Consider the following 21,677-nt stretch of genomic DNA (forward strand, 5'->3'; position numbering starts at 1 on the left):
AACGCTGTGCTCAGAGTCAGGGCTCTATACTGCACACAGTATCTCTCCCTCTCTCCCTCTCTCTCTCTGCACAACAGATTCAAACCCAGCTTCATCAGCAGGCTGTTGTGACTCCTTTAACACCACAGAGGGGATTAAACACAGTGGAGATGTCAAATAAAAGGACTGAGGGAGAGACGGACACTGACTGCGGGCACATATACTCTCTCTCCCTCTCCTCTCCCCCTCTCTCTCATACTGACAGGACAGGTGTATCCCATCTCCATGGCGACGGCCCACTCCTCCGAGCCCTCAATCGTTCCGCTTTAATTCCTAATTAACATTCCACACAGAGAGGGAGGGAGGGAGAGGGGGAGATAGAGAGGTTGGAGAGGGACACAGAGAGAGGGGGGGGTGAGGAAGCAGGCACAGGACAGTACCGCACCTGTACGATTTCAATAGCGCGACCACTAGGGAGCGGAAATATCCCTGTGCAGATTAGTATCAGTCACACTAATGGGACAGATACTATCAACTACTACAACGTTATTATTATTATTATTATTATTATTATTATTATTATTATTATTATTAGTAGTAGTAGTAGTAGTAGTAGTAGTAGTAGTAGTAGTTGTTGATGTATTAGTTTTAGATGTAGTAGTAATAGTAGTAGTAGTGTTATCTGGGTTGAGGAAGAGGGGAGAAAGACAGAGTTTTACTTCTATATTATTAATTTTATTAGTAGTAGTAGTAGTAGGATTAATAGAAGTAGTAGCAGTAGCAGTAGTAGTAGTAGCAGTTGATGTATCAGTAGTAGTAGTAGTAATATTAGTATAACATAGGTTGAGGAAGAGGGGAGAAAGACAGAGACTGTACGTCTATATTATTAATATTATTATTATTATTATTTATGCTCTGTTCATTTTTGCAAGGCGACACAACCAACGCTAGAGTCCCGCACGTACAAACACACGCATAAACACCAGCACTCTCCAACACCGCAGGCCTGCAGAACTAGACTCATCCCCGAGGCTGTGGTGAATGCACCCGAGTGGAGCCGAACTGAGCCGAGCCGAGCCGAGCCGAGCCGTCCGCTCCGCGCATCCTCAGCCTCATGCATATGCATATCCTGCCGGCTGTGGGCGGGGCCTGTGCGGGGTTTGCGGAGCCCCTCGTGAAGCCGTGCGGAGTTGCGAGGCAGCAGTGCGGTGGTGGTGCGGTCTCTCTCTCTCTCTCTCTCTCTCTCTGAACTTGTTGACGTTGTTCACTGCCCCCCATCCCGGGCTCGCTCTCGCACCGCGGCGCACGGACGGGCTCCTCACAGCTCAGGAGTTATAGCGCAACTTTCCTCCTGCTCAGCGTGTCTGCACGGATTACAAAGGGAAGTGTTTCTGGCAGCGAGGAGACCCCGGCAGACCCGCAGCGCCCCGCACAGACCCGCACAGACGCCCCCCGACTCGGGCTGCTGCTCTTCTCCCTGGGAGTCCACTGTTCCCCGCAGCCCGTCCCGCTCCTGAGCGCGGCGGCCCTGCTGGCACTGGGGGGTAGGCAGCCCCTTCTTGCTGGGAAAAGCAAAGGAAGCTCCGCTCTCTCTCTCTCTCTCTCTCTCTCTCTCTCTCTCTCTCTCTTCCTCCCTTTCTTTCCTATTCCCCGAAGGGAGCAGAGGGGGGGGGGGGGGATGAAATAACGCCAGAGAAACACCAGAAGAAAAGGAAGAAGGGAAGATCTATCTCTCTGTACAGACACCTCTGTTTCTCTCTCTCTCTCATGACTCCCAGAGAAAGAGGGGCTTTGGCGAGAGTCTGTCAGCGCTGCCCCCCAGCGCGGGTCCGGGGGTCCGGGGCAGCCGCTGCGTGAGCACCGGGCGGATTCGCTCCTCTGGATGATTATTACTCATCTTATTTTTATGGTTCCCTTTTATGCGGTGAAAACAACTTTTCTCCGAGCCCCGTGGATTAAAGCCACCCACCCCGAAGCTGCCTGGATTTGTCTTAAAGGGGGGGTTGTGTAAAGTCCAGAGAAGAGCAAATTGGGTTGAATTGCGGCTGTTGTCCTGAGACGCAGTGTTGTGCGTGTGGCCCATGTGGGGAGGACAGGGCGCTCGGACACATCGCAGCTGACACTTCGGGACTGATTGCACCCCGTTCAGACATGAGGGGCCCTTCTTCCCCGGCCGGGTGGCCCGTGTGTGCGGCCCGGGGCCTCCCCGCCCTGCTGGGGGCGCTGTGCGCGGTGCTGCGGCTGGGCGCTGCTGATGAGGGTAAGTCTGTCTTTGTATCTTTTTATCTTAGATGTGTACGTCTCTGTCGATGAGCAGGTGTCCCCCCAGGGCCACGCACGGGTGTCACGGGAAAAAACACCCTTTGAAAAGCAATGCGAAATGCGGACACTGACCCTCACTGCGACACGCAGGGATGCAGGGCTGGCGCTGCGCTTGTATTGTAATGTATTGTGTTAGTGTGGTGTAGTGCGTTGTTACCCCGTGTGGTTTGCCTGACGCCTGGCTGGCTGCAGTGTGTGTGTGTGTGTATGTGTATGTGTATATATATATATATATATATATATGTGTCAGTGTCCCCTGACGGAGTGCATCTGACAGGTTGCTGCTCCGAGTCTGAGCGTGTGTCCCCCGGGGGCCCGGCTGTGATCAGTGTAGTTGCTGCTCACATGTGGCTTAATGGGGGTGGTTTGTGGTAGGCCGCTATGTACTTTTTGTGTGTGCGCTGTGTCATTGTGGTCTTGTGCTGTTGGTTGAGTGCTCTGTGTTGTGTGTCGGTCTTGTCTTGTGTTGTGAGGTATGTGTAGTGTGTTAGTGATATGTGCTATAGGGTTAGTTCTGTGATTAGTGTGCTGTGTAGTGTCAGTGCTGTGCGTTGTGTGACACAACAATGGCCCAGCACTCCACAGTATGTCCTGTGTGGTTCTCAAGAGCCCCTAAAGATGGCTGTCCATCAGCGCTGCCCAAGGAACCGGACAGAGTTGTGTCGAGAAGGAGGGGGTGGTGTGCAGGGTCCGTCAGCGTCGTTGTGCTTCACAGGGTGCAGGATGTTGTGTAGATGGGTGGACAAAATCCCGGCTGAAACGCCTGAAACTGAGGCACGCAGGCGGCACGATGTGGAAGAAGTTCAGAGGGTTGCAGACTTTCTGTAGGCCCTGAGTGTGTGTGTGTGTTTCTCTAGGCCCTGAGTGTGTGTGTGTGAGTGAGTGTGTTTCTCTAGGCCCTGTCAGTGTGTGAGAGTGTATGCGTGTGTATTGTGTGTGTTTTCTTTGTAGCAAAGTTAGTAAAAAGGAGAGGAGGGGCACCTGTCCAGAGAGTGAAATGGCTGTGAAGTTTTGATCATTCGTTTCCGTTCTTACACAAACAAACCCAGAAATAAATAAATGAAGGAACGGAGGGGACGAGTGCAGACCTGTGAGGAGCCTCGCCGCGCCCTCCCCCTCCCGGCCTGCGTTCAGGTCCCTCTCTCTCTCTTTCTCTCTCGGCTCGGCGTCGTTTATATACTTCCAGCTTCCCTGAAATCGCCTGCAAGACAGAGGATAGATAGAGGGAGAGAGGGATGGGTGGGGGGGAGGAGAGTTAAACAGCCCTGGAACCCCCCCGCCCTCTGTGTGCGCAGTCGGGGGTGCGGGGGCGCTCTGTCGGCCCGCGGGTCTGTCGCCCAAATCCCATTACACAGAACTGATCCGACAACAGAGGGATTTGCATCTCAAGTGACACACTCTTACACGCTTTCACACACACACACTCACTCACTCACACTCACACACACACTCACACACACAGTCTCTCTCTCTCACACACACACTCACACACACAGTCTCTCTCTCTCACACTCACACACTCTTACACACTATTCAGACACTCACACACACACTCTCTCTCTCTCTCTCTCTCTCTCTCTCTCTCTCTCATTCTCTCACAAAAACTCAGATTGAAAATGAGCTTCACTGGCATAACAAGTTTACACAAGTGTTTCCAGAGCACTTGCAGATCTCTCGCCCTCTCTCTCTCTCCACAGAGTCCCACACCATCCCATTCTCACCCCCCACCCTTTGTCTTTATCTCTCCCTCCCTCTCTCTCTCCCTCTCCAAAGCCCCCCGATTAGCGACTTAGGGAGATCCTGGAGTTTAATAACTTCTGCGGCCCTCCCCTCTCTCTCTGAAGTGATTTATATACTCTCTTTCTCTCTTTCTCTCTCTCTCTTATACACATGATCCCTCTCTCTCACGCACACTGCTTCCACAGGAATAACACACTCACACACACACACATGACCTGAAATACAGCAACAAAGTTAAGACATGGTTTCGCCCTCTTTCTGTATCCTCCTGCTCTCTCTCTATCTCTCTCCTTCTCTCCCTCTGTTTTGTAAAACCAACATAAGCAGAAACTGTGAGTTAATGAAGGAGGAAGAGAACGGGGGGAGGGAGGAAGGGAGATGGGGAGAGAAGAGATGGAGGGATGGGGTGGCGGGGGGGAACGCGAGAGCTAATTGAAGCGTCAGTGTTTACTGTCAGTGTAAACAGAGGGGGGGGCAGTGTTTACAGGCTGCCGGCCACAACACACACTGTACAGGAACTCCCCAGAACAGAGAGAAAGAGAGGACCCTGAGAGGGAGTGAGGGAAGGAGAGAGGATGAGTGAGTAAGGGTGTGGGGGGACAGATAGTAAGAGAGAGTGGGAGAGAGAGACAGTGAGGGATGAGAAGGACGAGATGGGAGGCAGAGAGCAAGAGAGTGTGTTTACAGTGAGGTCATGTTTACACACTGCCAGAGAGAGCGAGGGAGATGGAGGGAGAGAGGGTCCAGCCTGTTCCAGCCCCATCAATCTACGCCCGGTCTGTGTGTGACTCCGAGCCGAGTGGCTGTGAATGTGCGTCTCTGTCCTGCTGTTCCAGAGCCGGAGGACAATTCAGACTCGTTAGAAGAGCAGTTATGCAAATCGATAATCCGGCTTCTGAACGGTTAAATCATGCAAGTGAGCTGAGCTGGAAACCTGCAGAGTGAGTGTGTGTGTCATTGTGTGTGTTTGCGCCAGGGTGAGTGAGTGTGTCACTGTGTGTGTGTGAGTGTGTGTGCGCAGAGTTTGAAGTGTTTATTCTGGCTGCAGAGCAATGCCAGAAAAAGAAAAAACGAAATCTTTGTTTACAGTCAGGGAGAACAGAGAGACTTCCGGCAGCTCTCACTAATGAGCCGCAAAATCACTGCCAGATAGAGGAGGGAGGGAGGGAGGGAGAGAGAGAGGGAGAGGGAGCAGCTTTCATATTGTCCTGTCCTCTGTCCTCTGCTCCCCGTCTCTCACCCTGTCTCTCTCTCTTTCGTGTGCCGGTCAGAGTCAGGCAGCATGTTGAGACGCACAGCTAAGTGTGGGTCAGCACAGTGCTCTCGCCTCACCACCTGTAACCCCCCTGTCTTCTGTAGTGTACTCCGGGACTGTGAGCTGTACTCCATAGGGGGCTGTGTCTGTGTGTGTCTATAGTGGACAGTGTCTCTAGGGGACTGTATATTTGTGTGTCTCTAGGGGACTGTGTCTGTAGGGGACTGTGTGTGTCTATAGTGGACAGTGTCTCTAGGGGACTGTGTCTGTGTGTGTCTATAGTGGACAGTGTCTCTAGGGGACTGTGTCTGTGTGTCTCTAGGGGACTGTCTTTGTGTGTCTCTATGGGACTGTGTCTGTGTGTGTCTATAGTGGACAGTGTCTCTATGGGACTGTGTCTGTGTGTGTCTATAGTGGACAGTGTCTCTAGGGGACTGTATCTTTGTGTGTCTCTACGGGACTTTGTCTGTGTGTGTCTATAGTGGACAGTGTCTCTAGGGGACTGTGTCTTTGTGTGTCTCTAGGGGACTGTGTCTGTGTGTCTATAGGGGACTGTGTGTGTGTCTATAGTGGACAGTGTCTCTAGGGGACTGTATATTTGTGTGTCTGTAGGGGACTGTGTCTGTAGGGGACTGTGTGTGTCTGTAGTGGACAGTGTCTCTAGGGGACTGTGTCTGTGTGTGTCTATAGTGGACAGTGTCTCTAGGGGACTGTGTCTGTGTGTCTCTAGGGGACTGTCTTTGTGCGTCTCTATGGGACTGTGTCTGTGTGTGTCTATAGTGGACAGTGTCTCTACGGGACTGTGTCTGTGTGTGTCTATAGTGGACAGTGTCTCTAGGGGACTGTGTCTTTGTGTGTCTCTATGGGGCTGTGTCTATAGTGGACAGTGTCTCTAGGGGACTGTGTCTGTGTGTCTATAGGGGACTGTGTGTGTGTCTATAGTATACAGTGTCTCTAGGGGACTGTGTCTGTGTGTCTCTAGGGGACTGTGTCTGTGTGTCTCTAGGGGACTGTGTCTGTGTGTCTATAGGGGACTGTGTCTGTGTGTGTCTCTAGGGGACTGTGTATGTAGGGGACTGTGTGTGTCTGTAGTGGACAGTGTCTCTAGGGGACTGTGTCTGTGTGTGTCTATAGTGGACAGTGTCTCTAGGGGACTGTGTCTTTGTGCGTCTCTACGGGACTGTGTCTGTGTGTCTATAGTGGACAGTGTCTCTAGGGGACTGTGTCTGTGTGTCTATAGGGGACTGCACTCTGTACGGTGCGTAGCTGACTGTGCTGTAGTCTATGTGGTGCATAGCTGACTGGGCTGTGCTCTAAAGGGCTGGCGGTCTGGCTGCCTGGTTTGGCCGGCCCCGGCTAATTGGCGTTTTCTGTTCCCACTAATTAAACGATGGCGTTAATTATAGCCTAACAGACTGCGTGTTGGCACAGGAGAGCAACAACTGCACCACACAGCGAGAGAGGAAGGGAGAGAGAGGGCATATTTTAATTGTATTTAATCTTACTATAATTATTATTTATATGCATTTACTTCAGTTATTGTTATTCAGATTCAAACCTGCTTTGGCAATACCCTTTGTCACGCCAATAAAGCAAACTTGAGTTTGAATGAGTGTGATAGACGGATAGATAGAGAGGGAGGGAGAAACAGGTAGAGAGAGACAGAAGGTGGGGCTGACAAGAAGTTCAGGAAGGTGTTAAACGACGCAGACATGGAGAGAGGGATGTAATGGGAGATGGCCGAGGGAGGGAGGGTGGAGTGGAGAGATTTAAAGGGAGGGTGGGGAATGTGTGAGAGAGAAAGGGATGTAATGGGTGGTAGGGGGAGATTAAAGCGAGGGTGGGCAAGGTGTGAGAGAGAAAGGGATGAGGGGGGAGGTATTGGGAGAGAGAGAAGGGTGAGGAAGGTGTGAGAGACAGGGGGAGAGAGGGATGGGGGGTATTGAGAGAGATTAGAGGAGGCAGGGTGTGAGAGTGAGTTTTAATCGATATGAAGACAGTGGGGGGGACAGAAAACACAACAAGTTTCTATCTCTCTCGCTCTCTCTGGAATAATAGGAACAACAGGTATGACCTGAGGGTCCAGGGGCCCCACAGAGTCTGTCTGTCCTCTCTGTGTCCCCCTCTCCTGTCTCTCAGTGACCACAGCGCTGCTCCTCTGTGTCCACCTCTCCTGTCTCTCTCTCTCTCTCATACACACTTTCTCTCTCTCTTTCACACACACACACACACACACACACACACACACACCCAGGTCCTCTCTTCATCTCTATTTTCCCTGCTCTCCTCCGTTTTTCTCCCCTCTGTGATCCCTTTCTTTGCGCTCCTGGGATCAGTGTTTATCAGCGCTGTGCAGGCGGCGCTGTCCCGGCCGTCGCTGCCACTGAGGGAGACGCAAAGAGAGAGGGATGCTGTGGGAGGAAGGGAGGGAGAGGGGGATGGAGGGATTGGGGAAAATGAAGAGAGAGAGAGAGTGGTCAATCAGTTCTGCCCCCCCACCTCAAAAGAAAAAAAAACTGCTTGAAAGAGGACAGAAATAATGAAATTAGTATTTTAAGGAGTTTAAATCCCTCTTGTCTCCTCTGTTGGGGAGAGGGAGAGAGGATGAGGGGAGCTGTGTGCTCAGACATTTCCACAGTGTTCAAACCCTCTCTAATCTAGTTAGAGACGGTTACCCTATCCACACTTGAGAGAGAGGAGGGGAGGGAATGAGACAGACAGGAGGACAGGAAGGGAGGGAGAGAGAGGAGGAGAGGGGGAAAGAAGATAGGTAGGGAGAGGCAGCGGAAGAGAGAAGAGGATAGGGAATAAGAGGGAGAGGAAGAAGGAGAGAGGGACTGAGGCACAGAGGGAGTGGGAATGAGAGGGTGAGGGCTGGGAAGAGAGAGAATGAGAGAGACGTGAAGACAATGAGAGAGAGATGCTCGATTCCCCTACTGACCGCTCTGTCCCCACAGTGACCCTGCTGAACACCAAGCTGGAGACCTCTGACCTCAAGTGGACCATCTACCCTCAGATCGACCCCCAGGTGAGGACAGCCACCGATCGGCCCATCAATCGATCAATCGATCAGTGTGATGTTGCTGTTAATGAGGGAGGCCCCGGGGACAGTGGACAGATTTATATCTCGGTGATCGACTGAAGGGCTGAGTTTGATTGATTATCTCTAATGGCCTGACACAGACACTGACTCTCTCCCTCTGGCTCTCCTCTTCTCTCCCCTCTCCTCTCCTCTCCCCCTCCTCCCTCTCGCTCTCTCTCTCCCCCTCCTCCCTCTCCCTTCATCTCTCTCTCCGCAGTGGGAGGAGGTGAGCGGTCTGGACGAGGACCAGAACATCGTGCGCACCTACCAGATCTGCAGCCTGGGCGGGGCGGGCGGCGGCGGCGCTCACTGGCTGCGCACCACGCTGGTGCCCCGGGAGGTGGCGGCGGTGGTCTACGTGGAGCTGCGCTTTACCATGATGGAGTGCTCGGCGCTGCCCCCCCAGACCGGCTGCAAGGAGACCTTCAACCTGTTCTACTTCGAGGCCGACTCGGACGAGGCCACGGCCACCCACCCCGCCTGGATGGAGAACCCCTACCGCAAGGTGGGCACCGTGGCGGCCGAGCACCTGCTGCGCCGGGGCGGGGGGGGCGGCAACAAGGGCAAGAGCAACACCAAGACGCTGCGGCTGGGGCCCCTGACCCGCGCCGGCTTCTACCTGGCCTTCCAGGCGCAGGGGGCCTGCATGGCGCTGCTGTCGCTGCGCGTCTTCTTCCAGCGCTGCCCCGGCCTCACGCAGGCGCTGACCCGCTTCCCCGACACCGTGCCGCGCAGCCTGGTGCAGGAGGCGGCCGGCACCTGCGTGGCCCACGCCCGGCAGCTCTCCTCCTCGCCCACGGCCTCCCTGCCCCGCATGTTCTGTGGTGAGGACGGGCGCTGGGTGCAGCCGGTGAACACAGACTGTGCCTGCGAGGACGGCTACGCGCCGGCGGAGCAGAACACGCAATGCCGAGGTGAGGGGGAGGGGTACGCACTCTCACGCACTGTGGAGAGGGGAGAGGGAGGAAGAGAGTGTTGGGGCATGCACATTGATTACATATAAACACAGGTAAATATACACACAACACACACCCTGATCCACACAACACAGAGACAAGCACAGGCAGTACACACCCTGACACACACACGCATAACACACAGAGACATGACAGACGCACAGCACAGATAGAGACTCGCATGCACACACATACAGAGCACAGAGATACACACACACACAACACAGAGAGACAGAGACAAGCAGAGGCAGTACACACACTGACACACACACATGACACAAAGATGGAGAGGGAAAGAGAGACGCACACAACACACAGATACAGACACAGGTGGGGGTTGGGGTGGGGGTGGTGCAGGCCTGTTCCTGGAAGCCTATGAGTGCAGGTTGAGTCACTGTTTCACATATCCCAGCTGTGCTGCTGTGTAGTGTGTGTGTTCTGTGTGTGGGTTTACACCAGGAGTGCAGTGTGTGGGTTTACACCAGGAGTGGAGAGGGTGCGAGTGTAGAGCGTGCAGAGCAGGCAGGTCGGCACACGAACAGGCAGTGATGTCACAGGGAGAGGCTCCAGCCGACTCGTCTGAATCTGCAGCTGGAGTGACATCACTGAGGAGCAGCAGACTGCCTCGAGACAGGATGGACTGAAGAGGGAGAGGGAGAGGGAGAGGGAGAGGGAGAGAGGAGGAGGAGATGTTCGTTTTCCTGTAGAAGGTGGAGGGAGAGGGGAATTTGGAGCGCTCTGGGAGAGAGGGAGAGGACGGGAGGGGGAGGCAGCAGGCGGACAGAGTGCACTGAGGTCACAGCAGGCTGAGGGGGGGCAGGAGAATGTTATAAAATAAACACAGAAGTACTGAAATAAATAAATAAATAAATAAATAAGACTAAATATACATGAGCGAGAGTTTGTGTGAGAAGTTACTGAAATGTTAACTCTCTCTCCCTCTCCCAGCCTGTCCGGTCGGGCAGTATAAGTGGGGCCTGGGGGCGGGGCAGTGCTCTCCGTGTCCGGACCGGAGTCAGTCCTTGTCCCCCGGCGCCGCACTCTGCGTCTGCAAGACCGGCTTCTACCGGGCCAGCAGCGACCCGGCCAGCTCAGCCTGCACCAGTGAGTACTGCCCCGCCATGTGCGTGTGCATGTGTGTGTACCTCTCTCCGTCTCGCTCCCTCCTTCTCTCTTGCTCTTCCTTTATGCCTCACAGTCTCTCGCTCGCTCTCTCTCTCTCTCTCGCTCCCGGTCTCTCTCCCTCTCTGACCTGCGCCCCTCTGCCCCGCAGCCCCGCCCTCGGCCCCGCGCAGCGTGGTGTCCCAGATCAACGACACCTCGGTGACCCTGGAGTGGAGCGAGCCGCTGGACGGCGGTGGCCGGGCAGACCTGAGCTACGCGGTGCTGTGCTGGCGCTGCGGGGACGGCGGCCCTGGGGGGGGCGGGGCCTGCCGGCCGTGCGATGACAGCGTGGCGTACCGGCCCGCCCAGCGCGGCCTCCTGGGGCGGCGCGTCACCGTGTGGGGGCTGGCCCCCTTCACCTCCTACAGCTTCCACATCCAGGCCCTGAACGGCGTGTCCCCCCGCAGCCCCGCGGCCCCCCACAGTGAGGTCGTCAACATCACCACCAGCCGCGACGGTGAGCCTGCGTGTCCCTTGTGTGTCTGTGTATGTGTCCCCTCTCTCTCTCTCTGCGTGTCTCGGTGTGTCTCCCCTCTCTGTGTGTCCCCTCTGTATGTGTCCCCCCTCTGTCATCCCTGCTCTCCCTGTGTGTCCGTGTCCCCTCCACTCTCTCTCTGTCTGTCCCCTCTCTCTCTGTGTCTCCTCTTACTCTCTCTAATCCCTGTCTCTCCCTCCCTCCCTCCCTCCCTCTCTCCAGTCCCCCTGCCCGTGTCCAGTATCCGTCCCAGTGAGGTGACCAGCAGCAGTCTGACCCTCAGCTGGCCCCCGCCGGCCCAGCCGCACTACAGCATCCTGGAGTACCAGGTCAAATACTACGACAAGGTGAGCGAGAGAGAGAGAGAGGGGGAGGAGGCACAGGGAGGCAGGGAGGCAGGGAAAGAGTGAGGAAGAGGTGGAGTGTATGTGATGGAGGAAGAGAAGGAAAATTGCGATGGAGGGAAGAGAGTGGGGAGAGTGAGGGGGAGGAAAAGAAAGGAGAGTGTGAGGGAGGGAGAGGGGATACAGGGAGGAACATCTGCATGGATTTTTTCCCTTTGTTGTCACTTCTGACTAATGTCTTTCCCTCTCTCTCTCCCCAGGAGCGGGGCGAGCGGGACAGTGTCCAGTTCGTGCAGAGCCGGGGCAGCTCTGTGGTGCTGTCGGACCTGCGGCGGGGCGGCGAGTACGTGGTGCAGGTCCGGGCGCGCACCATGGCCGGCTATGGCAGCTTCAGCCAGCCCATGGCCTTCCGCACCCAGCACGAAGGTGAGGCGAGGCCCAGGCTGCGGCCCGGCCTACCTGCGGCCGCAAAACTGACCCTAGTGTGTCTGCGTGCGCGTGCGTGCGTTCCAATGAGTCTGTGTGCGTCTGTGTGTGCTCCTGTGTGTGTGTGTGATAGTCGGCGTGTCTTAGTCACTGTATTAACCACCTCCCTCTCCCTCCCCCTCTCCAGAGACCCCCGGCGCGGACCCCCAGCAGCTGGTGATCGGAGGCACGGTGGTGGTCGGGGCTCTGCTCCTCATCGCCGTCGCGGTTGTGGCGGTGATCTGCATCCGGTGAGAGATGGAGGGAGGGAGGGAGGGAGAGAGAAGGAGGGAGAGATGGGTAGAGAGGGAGGACAGAGGGGGCGGGAGTGTTATTGTCTCTGTGCGTCTCTGTGCTGTGCTGACCGCCCTCCCCCCCTCACAGGAAGCACAGCGGACTGAAGGACTCTGAGATGAACGACAAGAATGGACAGTACCTGATCAGCCAGGGTGAGCACTGGACTGGACATGCACTGGACTGCAGAGTCACGGACTGGACTGGACTGGACTGGACTGCAGAGTCACTGACTAGTCTGGACTGGACTGCAGAGTCACTGACTGGACTGCAGAGTCACTGACTGGACTGGACTGGACTGGACTGCAGAGTCACGGACTGGACTGGCCTGGACTGGACTGCAGAGTCACTGACTGGACTGCAGAGTCACGGACTGGACTGGACTGGACTGGACTGCAGAGTCACTGACTGGACTGCAGAGTCACTGACTGGACTGGACTGGACTGCACTGACACTCTCTCTCTCCCCCAGGTGTGAAGGTGTATATTGACCCTCTGACCTATGAGGACCCCAGTGAGGCGGTGCGCGAGTTCGCTAAGGAGATTGACGTGTCGTGTGTCAAGATCGAGGAAGTAATCGGCGCGGGTGAGACTGAGGCACCGACCCACACTGAGAAACTGACGCACTGGTGCACACACTGAGAAACTGATGCACTGTCGCACACTGTCACACACACTGAGAAACTGACGCACTGGCACGCACTGGCGCGCACACTGAGAAACTGGCGCACACACTGAGAAACTGACGCACTGGCACGCACTGGCGCGCACACTGAGAAACTGACACACTGGCACTGCTGTCTTTAGTAACGCGCTCTCTCTCTTTCTCCATCCTCCTCTTCTCCCTCTCTGTCCTGCAGGTGAGTTCGGGGAGGTGTGCCGGGGCCGTCTGAAAGTTCCGGGCCGCAAGGAGAACTACGTGGCCATCAAGACGCTGAAGGGCGGCTACACAGAGCGGCAGCGGCGGGACTTCCTGAGCGAGGCGAGCATCATGGGCCAGTTCGAGCACCCCAACATCATCCGGCTGGAGGGCGTGGTCACGGCCAGCTGCCCCGTCATGATCCTCACCGAGTTCATGGAAAACGGCGCCCTGGACTCCTTCCTCCGGGTACGGAACCCCGCTGTGTCACCCCACTGTGTCACTGTCACCCTGCATCTCGCTGTCACTCTTGTCAACCAGCTGTCACCCCGCTGTCACTGTCACCCTGCACTGTGCTGCGTCACCCCACTGTCACCCCGCTGTGTGTGTATCTGTGTACTGAATCCATTGAATTGTACTTAATGTAACTCTCTCTCCTCCCTGCAGCTGAACGACGGACAGTTCACCCCGATCCAGCTGGTAGGCATGCTGCGGGGCATCGCTTCGGGCATGCGTTACTTGTCGGACATGGGCTTCGTGCACCGGGACCTGGCAGCACGCAACATCCTGGTCAACAGCAACCTGGTGTGCAAGGTGTCGGACTTCGGGCTGTCGCGCTCGCTGCAGGAGAGCAGCGCCGACCCCACCTACACGAGCACCCTGGTAATAACACAACCGATACAAACCCTGCGCCCCAATAACACACGCTGTACCCCCATAAAACACACAACAATATCATCTCTCCCTCTCTCTCAGGGGGGTAAGATCCCCATCCGCTGGACGGCCCCCGAGGCCATCGCGTTCAGGAAGTTCACGTCGGCCAGCGACGCCTGGAGCTACGGCATCGTCATGTGGGAGGTGATGTCCTACGGGGAGCGGCCCTACTGGGACATGAGCAACCAGGACGTAAGCACAGCGCGTGTGTGAGTGTGTGAGTGTGTGAGTGTGTGAGTGTGTGAGTGTGTGAGTGTGTGAGTGTGTGAGTGTGTGAGTGTGTGAGTGTGTGAGTGTGTGTATGCGTCTCTCTCTCTGTCTCTGTCTCTATGTGTGTCTCTGTCTCTCTCTCTCTGTTCATACTACAGTCTCCTCTCCCCCCCCAGGTGATCAACGCTATCGAGCAGGACTACCGGCTGCCCCCCCCACCAGACTGTCCCACCTCCCTGCACCAGCTCATGCTGGACTGCTGGCAGAGGGAGCGGGGGTCTCGCCCGCGCTTCGCCCACATTGTCAGCGCCCTGGACCGGCTGATCCGCAACCCCGCCTCGCTGAAGATCCTGTCCAGGGAGGGGACGGGGTGAGCGAGAGGGAGATGGAGAGGGGGAGGGAGCAGGGAGAGACGTTGAACCAAATTATCCTTAAATATCGCACGCGCACTCACATGCCGCCCCCTCCCTGCAGGTCCACGCCGCCCCTGCTGGACCAGCGCCCCCCCGTGGCCTGCCGCTCGGTGTCGGAGTGGCTGGGCGCCATCAAGATGGGCCGTTACGAGGAGAGCTTCATCCAGGCCGGCTTCACCTCCTTCGACCTGGTGGCCCAGATCTCTACCGAGTGAGTACATATTCTCTCTCTCTCTCTCTCCAGTCAATCAATCAATTAAGCTGAATTGACTAACTATAGCTCCCTCCCCCTCTTCCAGAGACCTGCTGCGCATCGGCGTGACCCTGGCCGGACACCAGAAGAAGATTCTCTCCAGCATCCAGAGCCTCAGGGGCCAGGGCAAGGGCCCCCCTCTCCGATACTGACCCCGCAGCTCCCTCTCCCTCCCCACATGGACGCTGCCCCCTCCCTGCCCCCACGCTGCACCCGTTCCCCGTCATCCCTTCGACTGGAGCGAAATGGTGCTGTTACTCCACTGGTACCCCCTCCCCTCGCACTGAACTGTGAGATGGGAGGAACCTAATGATGTCACAATGGCGCAGAACCCTGTTCACAGCCAATCACAGTGGCTGTTCCCATTTGCCGTCAGAGAGCGGAGTGGGCGTGGCTCTCCTGATCTGGTTTCTGCCATATAAATATGAACGACGTCCAGAAAATCATCTATTATTGGGGGAGAGACAGACTTTTTGTGGACGAGCTGCCGCCCTCCAGCGATGCTTTATTCTGAACGCTTACTGCGCGGGGGAAGAAGGAGGAGGAGAGAAAAAAACACATTGACTGGGAGATGAACTTTGAACTTTGACCTCTCACCCTAAGCAACCAAAACAAACCAAATCCCCAACGCGGCCAAGGGAGATTACAGATCTTCACATTGAAGATCGTTTGACACGCCGTTGATCCTTCCATATTTTGTACTTTTTACCCTGTTGTTCTGTGGCTCTGTGTATGAATCTATATGAGCCTGTCTATAGCCGGGGGGCCGCGGTGCCGGGGGCCGTGGGGGTCTGGCCTCTGCACGGCTCTGCACCCCACTTTCACTGCAATAAAGGCCCATTTTTACAGCTGTGTCTCTGTGCTTGAGTTCCCTTTCGAGGACCAGGTCGGTCTGTGGCCTTCTGTCTCCTTCTGTCTGTTAAACTCTCCCACTCACTCACTCACTCTCTCTCTCTCTCTCACACTCACAGCGCTGGTCCCAGGGGAGTGTGGTTAAGTGCGGAACAGAGGGACTAATTAAATAAACGATTGAGCCTCGTTAACTTCAATTATACAAACACCGGACTGAAGTGGGTCTGGGGGCGAGTCTGGGAATGTGTGGCGCAGGGACAGTGTTGATCTGGACTGGGGTCCGCTCCTCTGGGGACACCAGGACTGTGTGACCGGTCGGGCCACCCACGCTGACCTGCGGTAGCACTGACCCCTGACCCCTGAGCACCAGCACTGCAGACCTGCCAGAACAAACACACCGCTTCAGTGTAAACACACACAGACACACCCTCTCTCTCTGTCTCTCTCTCTGAATTCAATTCAAGGTGCTTTATGTCTCTCTCGCTGTCTCTCACACTGTCTGTAAGGGGGAGAGAGAGGTAAGGGATGAGGGCTAAAGATTTATTCCCCTGAAGACATGCCTCCCTCTCTTTCTCCCTCTCATTCGATCCCTTCTCCCTCTCTCCTGTGATCCTTCAGGCGCAGGACAGAAGCCCCATTGAGTATCTGCTGTCCTTGACTCTGACCCCCTCCCTCCCTCCCTCCCTCGGTCCCCCTCTCCCCACATTCTAGCATTCCTGCCTGCCAACAATAGACTCTCTATCTGCTGCGTGTCTGCTCTCCGGAGAGAGGAGCTTTCTCTCTCTCTCTCTGTCTCTGTCTCGTCTTCCATTCCCCCACTCTCGTTCTCTCTCTCTGGTCGTTTGTCAGTTCTGTTTGCTGAGCAGATTACAAAGCTGACAGTGATGCTCTGCTCCTATGGGGAGGAAGGGAGGGAGAGAAACTAAGTGAGAGAAAGTTCAGAATTGTAACTTAGTTGAAAACATGTTTCTGTGTCTCTCTGTCTGTCTGCCTGTCTCGGTATAGAATTTGATATGAGAGGGGGAGGGAGATAGATGGGGAGAGAGGAGAGGAGAGGAGAGGGGGAGTCCGGTAGAAAGAGAGATGGAATGTGAGAAAGACAGGTAGAGAGTCTCCGGTGTCCTCCCCCTGCTCTGTCCTCCTGGCTCTGCGGAGACCCCCGCTCTACCCCCCAGGGCCTGAGGCCGGGGCAGGGGGGCGCACACTCCCAGACAGTGTGGGGGGTGGTGGGGGGCCGACGCGTGCTGGAATTTGAGCGAGAGAGAGAGAGAGAGACAGAGACAGAGAGAGAGGGTGTGTCTCAGTGTGTTTGTTCTGGCAGGTCTGCAGTGCTGGTGCTGGTGCTCAGGGGTCAGGGGTCAGTGCTGCCGCGGCAGCGTGGACGGGCGGACCGGTTACACAGTCCTGCCCCTGTTCTTGCGCCACACATTCCCAGACTCGCCCCCAGACCCACTTCAGTGCGGTGTTTGGATAATTGAAGTTAACGAGGCTCAATCGTTTATTTAATTAGCCCCTCTGTTCCGCACTTAAGTGCACTCCCCTGGGACTGGCGCTCTGAGTGTGAGAGAGAGAGAGAGAGTGAGTGACTGAGTGGGAGAGTTTAACTGACAGAGAAAGAGAGAGAGGGAGAGTTTGTGAGTGTGTGTCACAGTGTTTGTGTGGGAGAGTTTAACTGACAGTATGTGTGTGTCTGTCTGTGAGAGTGTGTAGTCAGTCAGAGTATCCGTGTGTGTCAGCGCGTCGGTACACCTGCAGTGTTGTCAGTGTGTCTGTGGTGTCGGAGTGTTATGAGATCTGCTGTGAAGAAACCACACAATCCCGTCCTCCTCATCCTTTCCTCCTCTCTGTATTGTATCCCTCTCTCTCCCTCTCCCTGCCCTGCAGCTCTCCCCTCCCATCCCCTCCCCCTCCACGGTAATTAAAACCTGGCAGGTCTCCTGTGTGGCGCTTGTGGCCCCCGGGGACAGGCAGACGGACAGGTGCAGCTGTAACAGTATCGCACAGAAGAATGGGGACCCGGAGCCCAGGGGACACGCAACTCAGAGCCCCGCCCTCAGGACCAGCTGCGGCGCGGCTCACTGTTCCCCTCTCTCTCTCATCTTTCCTCTCTTCCCCCCTCAATCTCTCTCTCTCTTTCCCTTTTTCCTTGCACTCCCACTCTCTTTTCACCTCCTTCTCTCTCCTCTTGTTATTTTTCCTCTTTCCCCCTCTCTTTCTCTCTTGCACTCCCCCTCTTCACCTCTCTCCCCTTTCCTCTCTTGAGCTCCCCCTCTGTCCCCCTTCTTTCTCCCTCTCTTATCACCTCTCTCCCCCCTCTTCACCTCCCTGTCTCTGTTGCTCTGTGTCCCCCTCTCTCTCCCCACCGCGGGTGATGGGGGTGATGATCCGCTCTCGGTCCAGTGTGCTGTGCTTGTGTGTATAAGTGCGTCTCGGTGTGGGCCGGTCACTGAGGCCCCAGCGCGGTGAAGACACCCCCGCAGCCCTGAGCTCTTCCTGGTCGTCTCTGCTGTGTCACACAATCGCACTGCCTAGGGGGGGCAGACACGAGGCCGCGGACCCCCGCGCTGTGCCTGTATCGACCCGCCCACCTCTATGCCTGTCTCCTCTCCTCTCCTCTAGTATACTAATTAAACATGGATGGATGGATCGGTCGACTGATTGATACGGTCTTTCCTGCTGTAAAACAATCACTGCAGCAAGTCGCTCACAGCTGTGTTTGAGATTTAATTGTAACCTCATGTTCTTACACAACTTGTGTTCAGATACGGTCTGAAAACACTGGGGCTTTACTTTGTAGCATCAATAGACCTGAAACGGCAATATATGTAATAAATCCCCACTACACACGCACACAGACACGCACACACTCACACACCCACTCTCTCACTCACTCACTCACACACTCACACGATTTAGTTGATTTCAAAATAATAATCTAAATCTATATTATAAATGGATTGTAGTTGTATGAATGTCTACTGTTGTGTCAAGCTATTGCTTTATTTGACACATTAAAACCAGCTGAAATATTATTATAACTGCTTAATCCTTTAGGGCGTCACACAGCGTCCAATACACTGATGACTGATCCTTGGAGTTAATCCAGGGTAATAGAGATTTAAGAGCTGCAGAGTGAGAGAGAGTGTGTCCGTGTCAGTACGGTGTGTGAGAGTGTATTCTCAGGAAAGTGTTCATTAGTGATCTACAGAAATAAACTAAACGCGTTACAGATCTCTTTGTGTTGTTCTAAGTTTTTCTGAGATCCATATCGTCGGTAAATAAAGCCGCACAGATGTTTCCTGCCACGTCACTGCAACCTTTTCGCAACTGGTTGCAAGAGCCGGGTGGCAGCAAAAACACCACGCCGCTGCGGCTGCGTTCTGCCGGGCGAGGACTGCTCTTCCTCTCCCTCTCCCCTCCTCTGCCTCCTGCTGTCCCAGTGGTGCAGCCCGGGTCGGCGTGTTTCCCACTGGACTCTCCTCTCTGCCACATATTCCGGGGGGCGGACGAGGGGGACTGAGGAAGCGGAGTCTGTGTTTGTCGAGTGGTTGTGCCGTTTCCTTTTGCTTGTTTTGTTTTGCTGGATCGGACTTTTCTCACGCTGGGTGGTTTCAAATGCCTGCGTTACGCTGCAGATGTGTTCTTTATATAAATTTTTTAAACATTGATTTAAGGCTCTAGTTTGTGCCTGGGAGGAGGAACCGGTTGACACGAGTTGTGTAGTACAGTTTAGCACTGTACGGTGTAGTGTAGCACAGAGAGAGAGAGAGAGAGAGAGAGAGAGAGAGAGAGAGAGACGGAGGGCAGGAGGTCAGGGGGATTGTGTTTCCAGTGCAGAGAGGACAGTAATGTTGTCCAGGTGCCGAGAGAGACTCTGAGATCAACCCCCCCTCCTCTCCTGCCCTCCGTCACGGTGTCTGTGTCATCGTTAAGGTGAGCCCCCTTCCCCTACCGAAACAACATCTGCAGGACAGCTGTGTGCCAAGGAACATCTGGACCAGGGCTGGGGACTCCTCTCTCCTCTCTCTCTCTCCTCTCCTCTCCCCCTCTCTCTCTCTCTCCCCCGCGGTGTTGGCACAGTGAGCGTGTGAGTGTTGGGGCAGCGCTGGCGGCTCCGCTGTGCTCTATCCCAGCAGGCCTCTGTCTCCGGGTGTCGCTCGGCCCCAGGGCTCATTTGCATACCTAATTGGTGTTTTTGTCAATTAAGGGCCGGCTCCCCAATCTGCCCAATTAATTATGAATGAGATCCCTGCAGGAAGAACCCTCTCCCTCTCCTCTCTCTCTCTCTGTGTTCACTCCTGATGCCTTTCCCCTCCTCCCCTTCTCTTCTCTTCTCTCTCCCTCTCTGTAAACCGGATTCAGGGGTGACAGTTGTGCTGCAGTGCATTGTGGGTCTGTGCACACAGTCGCTGAGCAGTGTTTACACACAGTTCAGATCAGTCTCTGTTCTCCGTCCCTCTTACTCCCTCTCTCTTTTACTCCCCATCTCACCCCCTCCCTCCTTCCCTGTCACTGTCCCTACATTTTACTCTCTCCTCTCCTCTTTCTCTCACACTCCTCTTCTCTCATTCACCACACCCTCTCCTCCCTTTCTCTCTTGATGAATCCACTCCCTCCTCTATCGCTCTCTCTCCTCTCTCTGTCTATGAATCCACACCCTCCTCTATCTCTCACTCTCCTCTCTTCCCTTTCTTCTCCTCCACACTCTCTCTCTCAGATTCAAATTCCAATGAGCTTTATTGGCATGGCATGGGGTGCTTTGCCAAAGCTTATGACAAATATTCCAGCCTCAGAAATGCAGGATACAGTTACAACAGCAGAAAACACACAATAAAGAAACGAGACACATCCACGGTTTGGAATTTGGACAGAACCTCCCCACCGCTCCGTGTTCTGTGACCTCCGACCCTGACAGGGATGGGCACAGTGCTGTTTCCTGTCTCGGAGCGCCAGCGCCGCGCTCCGGCTTCCTGCTGCTCACTTCCTGTGGAGCAAAGGGCAGCTGGGGAGGGACGGGGCTCTGTCTGTCTCTCTGTGTCTCTGTCTGTCTCTCTGTTTCTGTCCCTGTCTCTCTGTGTCTCTGTCCATGTCTCTCTGTGTCTGTCTGTCTCTCTGTCTGTCTCTCTGTTTCTGTCTCTCTGTCCGCGTCTCTGTTAGTGTCTCTCTGTGTCTCTGTCCGTGTCTCTGTCTGCCCCAGTCCCTGTCTGTCTTTATGTCTCTCTGTCTTGTTCTGGGTCTTTGTTTCTGTCCCAGTCTCTCTGTCCTTGTCTGTCTTTGTCTCCCTGTATGTCTCTGTGTCTCTCTGTTTCTGTCCATCTCTCTGTCTCTCTTTCTCTGTCACCGTTTCTCTTTCTGTCTGTCCCTGTCTGTCTTTGTCTCCCTGTATGTCTCTGTGTCTGTCCCTGTCTCTCTGTCTGTCTGTCTTTATGTCTCTCTCTTAGTTTTTCTGTTTCTCTGTCTCTTTATTTCTTCATCTGCCTCTGACTCTTTCTACTCTCTCACTTTCACACTCACTCTCACTCTGACACACTCTCTCTGAAGAACCACTCTCTGTGCTTTATTTGGCGCGTCCATCGCACGCTCTGTGGCCAGAGCCGGTGACATCATCCTGAAACCACAAGATCGTAGGAAAGATCTCAGCAGCCATGGACGGCACAGTGGAGAGAGAGATAGTGGGAGAGGAGGAGGAGAAACTGATATGGAAAAATAAGACAAACAATAACAATACGGGAATGAATACAGAATATTGAGAGAATAAAAGTGTATAAAACATATTTACATGCTTTCATAATAGTTCACTGCAATCTCTCCCTCTCTCACTCCCCCTCTCCCTCTCTCCGCTCCTGGAGGTAACATCTGGGAGGTATTTAGTGAGGAATGGGGCGCATGGGTCGGGGGGGCAGCAGGGCTGTGGGCCGCAGGGGGGAGCTGCCAGTTTACAGAAAAGTCAGAAGTGTAAAGATCGAGTTGCCCTCACTCTCTCTCTCTCTCTCTCTCTCTCTCTCTCTCTCTCTCTCTTGGACTGTACTGGAACCAGGCGGCCTGCAGGAAGGAAGGAAAGAGAAAGACAAAGAAAGAGAGACAGGCACAGAGAAACTGTATACACTGGACTGTGTATCTGTGTGTGTGTGTTTGAGTGTCTGTATCTGTGTGTGTGTGCGACACAACAGGGTGTGCTCTGGTCTGTGTGTGTGTATTTGTGTGTGCCTGGATGATTGTGTGTGTTTCTGGTCTGTCTGTATGCGTATGCGTGTGTGTATGTGTGTGTGTGTGTCTCTACAGGGTGTGCCATCGCTCTGGA

The 21,677-nt window shown here is 54.7% G+C and overlaps 1 protein-coding gene across 2 annotated transcripts; it reads left to right on the forward strand.

Annotated features, from left to right (window-relative positions):
- Positions 1–1,121: 1,121 nt before the first annotated feature.
- Positions 1,122–15,372, forward strand: ephb4b (eph receptor B4b). 2 transcript variants are annotated; one of them, XM_066722238.1, is made up of 16 exons: positions 1,124–2,239; positions 8,254–8,324; positions 8,596–9,292; positions 10,283–10,438; positions 10,608–10,955; positions 11,196–11,320; positions 11,578–11,743; positions 11,931–12,033; positions 12,167–12,231; positions 12,548–12,661; positions 12,936–13,183; positions 13,382–13,597; positions 13,691–13,840; positions 14,035–14,228; positions 14,333–14,482; positions 14,571–15,372. In XM_066722238.1, the coding sequence occupies exons 1-16, from the start codon at positions 2,131–2,133 to the stop codon at positions 14,674–14,676; spliced, it is 3,018 nt and encodes a 1,005-aa protein (XP_066578335.1). In that variant the 5' UTR covers positions 1,124–2,130; the 3' UTR covers positions 14,677–15,372. The 2 variants fall into 2 exon arrangements, with proteins under 2 accessions (XP_066578334.1, XP_066578335.1); XM_066722237.1 differs by having other exon boundaries at positions 1,122–2,239; positions 13,382–13,840.
- Positions 15,373–21,677: the final 6,305 nt, after the last annotated feature.

Source organism: Amia ocellicauda, chromosome 14 (genome assembly GCF_036373705.1).
Source record: "Amia ocellicauda isolate fAmiCal2 chromosome 14, fAmiCal2.hap1, whole genome shotgun sequence".
Lineage (NCBI taxonomy): Eukaryota > Metazoa > Chordata > Actinopteri > Amiiformes > Amiidae > Amia > Amia ocellicauda.